General features: G+C 32.4%; 1 protein-coding gene across 1 annotated transcript; it reads right to left on the bottom strand.

Moving 5' to 3' along the window:
- Positions 1 to 262: 262 nt before the first annotated feature.
- LOC133326269 (hairy/enhancer-of-split related with YRPW motif protein) lies at positions 263 to 4,378 on the bottom strand. The gene is made up of 3 exons (XM_061534952.1): positions 4,186 to 4,378; positions 3,841 to 4,055; positions 263 to 1,261 (listed from the first exon to the last, which is right to left on the bottom strand). The coding sequence occupies exons 1-3, from the start codon at positions 4,371 to 4,373 to the stop codon at positions 273 to 275; spliced, it is 1,392 nt and encodes a 463-aa protein (XP_061390936.1). The 5' UTR covers positions 4,374 to 4,378; the 3' UTR covers positions 263 to 272.
- Positions 4,379 to 10,590: the final 6,212 nt, after the last annotated feature.

Here is a 10,590-nt window from a genome sequence, read left to right as displayed (position 1 = left end):
CCTAAAGCTATATTTAGTTCTTTCGAAGTGCTGCATAAAGCTTTTTTCTTGAGTTGTGCAATATCTGTTTTATGTTTTATTTTACTTGATGAAAGAAATAGCTTTTGGTCCTTCGTTGGGAATACTCCCAAAAGCTGTCTGAATTTCCCAATTTCGTTTTCGGTATTACCGTTCCTGTAACTTCGATTATTGATTGATTAATTTATAAGACTTTGATATGCCAAGTCCGGGAATTTGTTCCCTTCTCACATTCTTCCTCTCTCCCTCTCTGCTTAGTAAGCCATTTCGGCACCCCATGGCCGATAGGGTTTCGAACCATTAGCAGTAACATAGACACCGGTTTGATGATTATATTCCTGGGCCACACTCACCGGGTATTGTGTTGGCATGGCGGTATAACCCAAAGCAGAGGCTGGAACGGCAGAGGGCACTTGACGATGTCCTGGGTGGACATGGGCATTTGTTAATTCAATGTATGTGGCAGCCTGATGATCCTGATGTGTGGCACCGCTGTGATCGTGGGAGTAGTGGTGATGGGTAGGTGTTTGTTGTTGTTGGGGTTGAGTTTGTTGTGTTTGCTGTTGAAGATGGGTGTCATGTGAGGTGGGTGTTATTTGGGGATGGGCTGCAACATTTTGTTGTTGCTGCTGTTGAGATTGCTGTTGTTGTGCCTGTTGCTGGGTTTGAGATTGCTGTTGTAGGGGAGAGGTAACTTGTCTCGCTTGATTGTGATTGATTAAACCATGACCATCCTGCGCAGATCCAACGGAATTTGAACGCACACTATGTTGTTGTTGCTGCTGCTGTTGTTGTTGTTGTGAATGCATAGCATTGTTGTTGGGTGACGAACTCAATGTGGGATATTGATGCAGGGCAGAGGGCAAATTGGGAACATACGACGAATTACTGTGACTTGAGGTGTGCACTGTCGATGCCGCCGAACTGGTGGCCGAGGGATATGCCTGATATGGTGTCACACCACAATTGGGTTGATATGATGAAGCAGCAGCAGCGGCTGCAGCTCCGGGATGTACAGTCCATGGTGTTGCTCCCGGTGTGGCTGTGCAATTTTTCAGTGACATTTCACGTTGCTGTACAAAATACTGCAGGTGGGACATAAGTCGCAGACGTAGAGGATCCTGAATGTCCATACCCTCAATGGTCACCAAATATCTAGCCACCTCGGCAGCACATTCACGAAATCCGATAATGTGATAGTCCATGGCGAAACGTTGTGGATCATAACCCAAGGCATCGGTTCCTGGAAGAAGACACAAAGAAAAAATACGGAAATTTAATAACTTGTTCGGCAATTTTTGTGTGTTATGTAAATCACGAGGTTAATGATGGGATTAAAGGAAAATCAACAAAACATTCCCACGACGTTGAAACCACCCCTTCTTCGTACCCTTATAATTAATTACCAGAAAACTAAAAACAAAAAAATCTAATAGGATTTATTGTGTCCCGTGTTGGTGCGAAATAGGGGTGGCACGTGGTATGGGAATCTCTGGATGATTTTTTCACACGACATAGCCAAGTGCATTCGCTAACTGACTGACTGCTGAGTAACTTCTTTTTTTAAGGGGTGGTAATGGTTAGTGGCCATAACCATCCTTTATCGCCCACTATTATAAAGCGTGAGATAATTGTTTGAATATTTTTGTTGTTGTTGTAATATTGACGATAACAATAACAACCAGTGTCGTTGGAGTGCTTAAAAAGTGTGGGAAATGTTTTCATTATCAGGTTGTTTTTCCTATTTCGATGGAAAAGTTAAGAGTTTCCATTTTTGCTTGTGGGTGAGGGGAGGTATGGTAAATGTATGGGATTGGACATAATTGCGCGGAAATCGTGGGAATTAATTCTAATAGGAATTTGAAGAGGATATTTTGTAGATTTTTTGATAAAAGGAAAAATGATCAAATAGAAAAATTTAGGTCTATTCAAAATTAAAAAAGTTTTGAAAATTTCAATTATTTTTTTTAATGTTTTTTTTTTCGAATAAAAATTTTAAATTTTCTAGAATTGTTTTTTTTTTGAGAAAATCTAGATTTTTTATATATATATTTTTTCACTTAACAACATTTTTATTTTTTTAATAAAAAAAAACTTTTAGATTTTTTTAATAAAAAAAAACAAAAAATTGTGAAATAATTGGAATTTGAAGATTACATTTTTTTTGAAAAAAATTCACATAAAGAGAAATTTAGATCTCTTCAAAATTAAAAAAAAAAACGTTGAAATTTTTCAATTACATTTTTTAAATTTTTTTTCATAAAATTTTTAAATTTTTGAAATTTTTAAGTAAACAATTTCTATTTTTAAAATAACATATTTTTTTAAATTTAGGAATATTTTTTAATTAATTAAAGTTTTTTTAATTTTTCCCTTTATTAAAAATTTCGAAATTTTTAATTTTTTTTTGTATTTCGAAATTTAAAAAATTTTTTTTTATTTTGAAATAATTTTTATTGCAATATAATTTTAGAATTTTTTTGAAAAGTTTTATTATATTTCAATATTTGACTTTTTTTAATTTTTGAAATTTCAATATTTTTTAATTTTAAAAAAATATATTTTATTCTTTAATTTCAAAATATTTATATATAGTTTTTTAAATTAGGTAAATAAAATTATTTAAAAAAAAAAATGAAATAATTAGAATTTGAAGATGCTAGTTTTTTAGAAAAAAAATTCACATAAAGAGAAATTAAGATCTCTTCAAAATTGAAAAAATTGAAATTTTTTTTAATTTTTTTATTTATTTTTATTTTTTTAAAATTTTATTTTATACTTTAATTTCAAAATATTTATATATAGTTTTTTTTTTTTAATTTTGTAACTAAAATTATTTCATTATGAATTAGAAAACATTTTGATAACTTTTATTTCTGAATTGGCATCATAAAGAGAAATTTAGATCTCTTGAAAATTAAAAAAAAAAACTATGAAAATTTTCAATTTCTTTTTTTTAATTTTTTCCTAAAATTTTTAAAATGTTAAGTAAAAAAAATTATTTTTATAATAAAATATTTTTTTTTTAAATTTAGGAATATTTTTTTAATTAATTTAATTTTTTTTTTTAATTTTTTCCTTTATTTTGAAATTTTAATTTTTTTGTATTATTCAAAATTTCGAAATTTCAAAAATTGTTCAATATTTTTTCATTTTTTTTAAAGTTTTATTACATTCAATATTTGATTTTTTGAAATTTCAATATTTTTTATTTTTTAAAAATTTTATTTTATACTTTAATTTCAAAATATTTATATATTTTTTTTTAAATTTTGCAAATAAAATTATTTCATTATGAATTAGGAAATATTCTGATAACTTTTATATCTGAATTGAAAATTTCAATTTTTTTTAAATTTGCGTATTTTTTGTTTTTGATTTTTAATTATTATTTTTAAATGATTATATTTTTTGTAGTGATCATTTTTATTAAATTTCGATTTCACTTTTTTTAAATATATATATATATATATCGATGACATTTTTCGCTACAGCCTTTTCTTTTTCCAAAATTTAATTCAATTTTTAATATTTTCCCTCTTCTACTCTGTTGTTTTTAATCACCGTTTTTTTTAATTGTATTTTTTTCATTTTCAATATTTTTGTTATTGTATTTTTTTTTAATATTTTTGTTATTGTTATATTTTTTTAATATAATAGTTCACTATTTCTCACTTTGTAGTCTGTTTTTATTTTTCAAAAATTTATTAATTTTTTTTAATATTTCCCTCTCTCACTTTGTTGTTTCCTTTAATCCCTTATCACAACTTCAAAATATATTTATTTTCAATTTTTTTCCAAAATTTTGAAAAAAATATTTACCTTTGGCTTGTAAATTTTTCAAATGTTCCACGGTGAGTTGCAGAATTTCAGCCTTTTCCAATTTGGAGGAGCCTTGCTTTTCATACGCCGAGGGTACTAGGCGCTTGAGTTCGCATAGCGAAGAGTTGATGCGATCGCGGCGTTTCTTTTCGATGACACCACGACGCTTTTTGCGGCTCATCATTTGGCAGTTACTGCCATCGGCAGGAGAAATTCTAAAAAGAAGAAGAAGAAAAAAAATAAATAAAAGGTCATTCTCCAAAGAACTTATTTTCAAATTGGAGTTTCCAATTGGAATTTGGAAAAAAATCCAATTGTTGCTTTGGCTAATAAAAAAATACGTACTGTTCCTTCGATGATTCTTCGGAATATAAATCTTCACAATCACTTTCCGATATGGCGCGTTTTAGTGATGACGATTGGGATTGTGGGGGTGGTACCCAATGATTTTGCGGCGTAGTTGGTACTGCGGCGGCGCCATAACTCCAATGCAGGGCAGCATTATTGTGATGCATATTCAAATTGTGATCCATTTTTTGTAATTGATTTCGTTTTATTCAAACTTTCTTCACAAATAAAATTTTTATATTCAAAACTTCACTTCACTTAAATATTTTTCTTTTTCAAATTTGGTTTAAATATTTTTCAAAATTATTTTTCAATATTTTTTTGTTTATAATTTCAATTTTGTGTTTCAAAAAATATAAATTTTTTAAAAATAGTTATTTTTTCCGTTCGTTGTTTACCGGAGCGGAGTTTAGAGCACGTGACTTATCGTGTGCAAGAACGACGTTCGACTGATTTTGAAACGCACGACCAGCATGTGCCACAACTCAAACCTTAGCGAAGTTTTCGTCAATCCTGCATAGCCAAGCACCAATAAAATCAAAACGTAACGAAAAACTACCCTCCTAACTAACCACCCCCCAAAATGGTTAGGCAAAGTTTATGATAAGGGTTAAGATTTCGTCCTCTATGATCTTTACACCACATATAGAGCATACACAAGAGAGAGTGAGTGAGAGAGAGAGAGCAGAGCGGAGCGTGTGGCTGAGCAGGAAAGGGAAACAATGTTAACACAGTGGTTTTTCGTTAATGTCCTTCACAACGCGCTCCAAACTATTCTTGCGGCCAGCAAACGAGCAATTATTCCAATAAAACGACACACACAAGTGCATTTCTAGACTTCGTTTCGACTTCGTGTTGTCTTCGTAAAACAATACAAATAGTTATTCGCATTATCCTCTTGTGTGTGCGTGTTTGCATCACAACAATGAGCCGACGTTTATCATTTGCATTGCATCCTGTCGAAGTTCTGGCCGAGAGCATTCTTCCATTATCTCCTCTGTGGCCGTGTGGTGACATTGTTGCACGTTTGCGCGTTTTGCCACTTGACAATAATGTTGTGTCAACAATTGCCGGCTTATAGGTGTTGTTCCTATGACCGCCAATATGATGATGATGACAACGACCATGGCCATGGCCGTCGTCATCTGTTTGTTGTAAATTTGTTAAGATGCTTGTCGTCGCAGTTGCCGCCGCCGTCATTGATGTTTGTTCCAATGAACGACTGAATATGGAGCACACGTTCCAAACTTATGCTGGTCGTGTGTGCCCCCAACAAGTGCATCACAGTCTGCTGTTGGGCGTTTTTATATGGAAATCGAATTCTCGCTCTCTTTGAGAGGTCACTGGCCGTCAGTGAAGTTGTTGCTTTGGATCAAGTGACGTATGCCGCCCGCACACAGCCTGCCTACCGCCTGTGGCGCCCGACATACTCGTTAATATGTAGGTCAGATTTCTAGGTGGAACAGGTGAATTTTTGTTTTTGGTGTCAAAGTCAGTCAGTAAGCTCATGGAATTGGTATTGGGAAAGGCTATGTCTGTCATTATGTTTGATAAGGAATTAATTGGTATTATGCGGTTGGATTATGGATATCAAGGTCGTTGTTGTTTGCACTTGATTAGTCGATCTTTGTTTTTGTTCGTGGCTTAACATTTCTGAATATTTTGAAAGTTCGGCATCGACGCGCTTCAGATCTGTACTGTGTTTTTCGTCTACTAATGCCGGGGTAAAAATCGTATGTTTCTAGTCAGAATCGGATAGTGTCACTGTCTGATGTTTTTGTAATTAACATATAATATATAAATTCCGATTGCGAATTAAGCCACAGAATAAAATCCACTCACAGGAACTCAATTCTGTATATAAGAATATAATATACTAGCATAGGCCCGCTACGTTGTTAGCGAAACTTTTTATAGTTAAATAAATAAACATTATTTTAGCTACGCAATATACTTTTGGATTAAGTACAAATTTGAAATATTTTTATTATAGGTTTTATATCTTAATATGTTTGTTTTAATCTCAGATCTTACTCCGTATTTCTTTCGTACAGAAACGTTAATGCTTCTATCCTACTAAATCGAGTACAAGTTCTGTAAGTTTACTATTTTCTCGATCGTCCCGATGGACTGATGTTAAAAGTTCTATAATACTGTGTTAACCTTTTTTGTTCCTTCCGGTAATTTAATACTAATGGTAAAATATCTAGTTCGTTTTAGTACTGATAGTAGTACCCTTATAGTACAAATTACAATTTTGCACAGCGCATCATTTTTTATTCAGAGACCTGCCTTTATAGTGAAGATTTCCATTAAAATTGCAGAAATTTAGTATTTCTGGTGCGTTACGTATTACAAAATACTCAATGGTATTGTCGGTATTTTTAGTATATCCTCATAATAATGATCCAGCCCATTATTCATTACATCAAAAGATCGATCCAATGTGGTTGGAAACATCATTGGAAATATCAGTATTGTTATTTTAGAAAATTTGGAACTTTAGCATTTAAAATTGACTACACTTTAGTACTTGTGATGTTCAGCGGCTTATTGCATAGTTTTACTTATTTGTATTTGAAGTCTCGCCTGTTTTTCACTACACTAGAAATTTTAACCAAAATTCACATAATCATTCGCTGTAGTATAGATTCATGTGGGATTCGAAACTATATTTCATATAACCGTATATATTTCCATTAAACATTTTATTTACCGTAGTCAAAGAGTAATACTAAAATTCGGATATCTTTCTCTAACATTTTCTATTTAGTACTTTTTACTTAAAATTAAAAAAAATACTTTTTTTAATTTGTTTAAACAAAATATACATACAAAATTTCAGGACTCTACCTCTACTCGTTCTGTCGTATAAAATATTTAGTACTTTAAGTACAAATGTCAAACAATATTGCCAAAAGCATTGTTTTTATATCCACCCGTACCGCCGTATACAATGTGTTGTACTTTTTAGTACATTTTAGAAGTTATTAATGCAAAATTTTTATGTATAAATTGTTATTGTCATAGTTCCAGATAATTATTTAATAACAGGTTCCTATCTTCATCCATTCTACCGTATACAATATTTAGTACTTGTATTCGATTCGTATTCTATTTGTTTATAATATACAAAAAATGTTCCCATACTGTGCAATATTTTGTATTAATGATGCCATTTAGTACGAATTTTCAATAAACCAAGCCTGTTAATTATAGTTGGACATTTTTGTACTCTAAATTTACATTTATATTTTTTACCATTCACTATGGTACAATATTTAGCACAAGTTTGTGCATATCGGTCTATTTGTAATAGTTAAGCTACATACTAAATTTCAGATCTCAATCTATGACTTTTCCATTATAAGTTAATATTTTGTACCATTTTAGTACAAATTTCAAAAATATATTAATATATAGCATAGTATTTGTAATAATTAAATCTATGTGCCGTGTTTCAGATTTCTATTCCTACCGGTTCCATTATACTACAGTATTTAGTATTAATTCCAAAAAGTTATGCTTAGAGTAAGCTACATACAAAATTACAGATTTCTATTTCTACCAGTTACAATGTATTTACATATTTAGTACTTTTTATCGCAACATTAGTGCTAAATTCAAAAAAAAAAAAAAAAAATGGCATAGTATTCTATTTGTAATAGTTAAAGCTATATGTGAAATTTCAGAACTTTTTAATATATTCTAGTACTAATTTAAAAAAAAATATGTTTGCCCATCATTCTACTTGTAATAGCTTAAGTTACATACCAAATTTCAGATATCTACCCCTACCTGTTTCATCGTAGTATAATATTTAGTACTAATTTGCAAAATTTGTTCACACATTCTGATTTGTTTATAAATGACAGAGCTGCATACCAAATTTTAGAGTCGTAGTTCCAACCGTTCTGGCGTAATACAGTTTTTAGTACTATTTAGTACCATATTTGTTCTAATTTCCAAAAAATATTTTTTGTACATCATTTTATTTTTAATGACTTAAGCTACATACCAAATTTCAGACATCTATCTCTACATTTTCCATCGTAGTATAATATTTAGTACATTTTAGTACCTTTAGTACTAATTTCCATAACTTGTTCACAAATTCTGATTTGCTAATCACTGACAAAGCTGCATACCAAATTTCAGAGTTCTACTTCCAACCGTTCCGGAGTAATACAGTTTTAGTACTTTTTAGTACCTATTAGTACTAATGTCCAAAAAATATTTTTGCACAGTATTCTCTTTGTAATGACTTAAGCTCCATACCAAGTTTCACTTATGAATCTTCACCAATTCCATTCAAATACAATATTTAGTACTTTTTAGTACATCTAAGTACTAAATTCCAAATTTTTTCACAAATTCTAGTCCGCTCGCCATAGACAAAGCTACGTGCCAAATTTCAAAGTTCTACATCTAACCGTTCCCGCGTAATACAGTTTTTAGTACTTTTTAGTACCTTTTAGTACGAATTTCCAAAAACCCCGCCTTATCACACGCCTACTCACCAAACCCCACCTACATGCCAAATTTCAAGCTTCTAGCTTTAGCCGTTTCGTCTGGGCGTTGATGATCAGTCAGTCACTTATAACGCAACTCTTTTATATATATAGATAGATAAGAATACTTACATAGCTGTTTCGGGGCAGAACATTTGTTACATAAGCCAGCTTTTCCAATTTAAAATACCATGTTTCAATATTTTATCTTCCACTTGATCTTTCCATCGATTTTTTTTTTGCGTAAACCATCAGTTGGCTCGCTTTTATACACTTTTTGAACTGGAGCATCCTATTCCAATCAAAACGATACGTATAACAATGCCGATGTCCGAGAAAAGCTAGTACAACTCATGGTTCATTCGACGGCGATATTCACCTTTAACGCAGATCGGTCCATAGATCTTTGAGAGAATTTTTCTCTCAAACTCTCCAAGAGCTGTCTCTTCTGCTTGCGTAAGTACCCATGCTACCGATCTATATAACTGGTAGTATCAGCGCTTTGTAAAGTGTGAGTTTGGTCTGGCGAGAGGTGACCTTGTTTCTAAATCGTTTACATAGACCATAGTGGCATCTGTTGGCCAACACTATTCTCGTTCGAATTTCAAAACTGATGTCATTAGTTTTATTTATGGCGGTACCAAGGTATATTAAATCTTTCACTACCTCGAAGCTGATGTTCTCAAGTTACATAGTTTGTTCGAGTCTACTGGGCGTCTTGCGCATTGATACCATCAATTTGTTCTTCTTGTCATTTACTGGCACACCCACATTGGCAGACTCTTTTTAAATTCGATCAAAATTGGATGTTACCGCTCGCAATGTTCGACCCATTATGTCGATGTCGTCGGGGTAGGCGAGTAACATATTCAGTTTGGTGTACAGAGTGGTATTTTTGTTCACCTTTGCCTCTCGTATGTTGAACAAACAAACTGTCACCTTGTCTGAATCCTCGTTCGGTATTGACGTGCTCTGGGAGGTCCTTTCCAACTTTAACTAATGACCTTGTGCCAGTTACAGTTGTACTGCATAGATGTGACTTTAAACACTTCTCAGGGGTTTGGATTGTCGAATTTCACAAATATGTGAAATATGTTCATATATTTTTCGTGGGTTTTTTTTTCCAGGATTTGGTGCAGAGTGAAAATCTGGTCAATGGTGGATTACCCAGGTCTGAAGCCGCATTGATAAGATTCAATAACATCATTGACCGTTAGCTTCAGTCGTTCACACAGCACGCTGGATAGCACTTTATATGCTATTGGAAGAAGACTAATCCCCCTTTAGTTGAGACAATCTAATCAGTGGACATGTTTTGCGAATGGCGGGCACGATAAATAAAAAACTAATAATCCGATCGATTCCAAATTTTGGGACGTTTCTCTGTGAGTATATAGCTATCGTATGAACTAGGATAAAGCCAATCGGTGAAGATCTTCCTTATTTTTTAACTCGGTTTTTGGTAAAAAAAATCGGCGATTTTCCAAAAATATTTTTTTAAAGGTCAACCATTTTACTAATTTTAGAGAGAAGTCAATAATCCTAGTTCATGAGGTGCATATTTAAAATACCTAAATCGATCGGGACTTTGAAATAGGTGTAATGCGAAGCTATGTTGCTGTCAGGACAAAACGAACCTGTGCCAGGAACTTCAACGGAACTTTTAAATTTGTGCTATGATATGGTAAATTGTTTTTAGTAGAAGCCGAAATATCGGGTTGGAAAATTGAGCTAGAACTGTAAACAAAGGTAAAGGTTGTAATGGTTACCCCGAAACTTGGGCCAACATTGACATTTTTTGTGATGAGATTTTCTAGCCGGTAAGAATTTCAACTACAAAATCAAAGCCATTGTACTTATAAACGAGCCCAAACCTCTCAAAATATCAGTT

This window comes from Musca vetustissima, unplaced genomic scaffold (genome assembly GCF_032173495.1).
Source record: "Musca vetustissima isolate MV318-11 ecotype Yass unplaced genomic scaffold, APGP_CSIRO_Mvet_v1 utg15341, whole genome shotgun sequence".
In the NCBI taxonomy this organism is placed as follows: domain Eukaryota; kingdom Metazoa; phylum Arthropoda; class Insecta; order Diptera; family Muscidae; genus Musca; species Musca vetustissima.
This window is presented reverse-complemented; position numbering and strand designations above follow the sequence as displayed.

Bases quoted from the DNA above. Each gene is read 5' to 3' on its own strand.
- LOC133326269 (XM_061534952.1), bottom strand. From the start codon at position 4,373: ATGGATCACAATTTGAATATGCATCACAATAATGCTGCCCTGCATTGG. The intron at 4,056-4,185 runs GTACGTATTTTT...TCTTCTTTTTAG, and splicing joins GAAGAATCATCGAAGGAACA to AATTTCTCCTGCCGATGGCA. The intron at 1,262-3,840 runs GTAAATATTTTT...GTCTTCTTCCAG, and splicing joins GAAAAATTTACAAGCCAAAG to GAACCGATGCCTTGGGTTAT.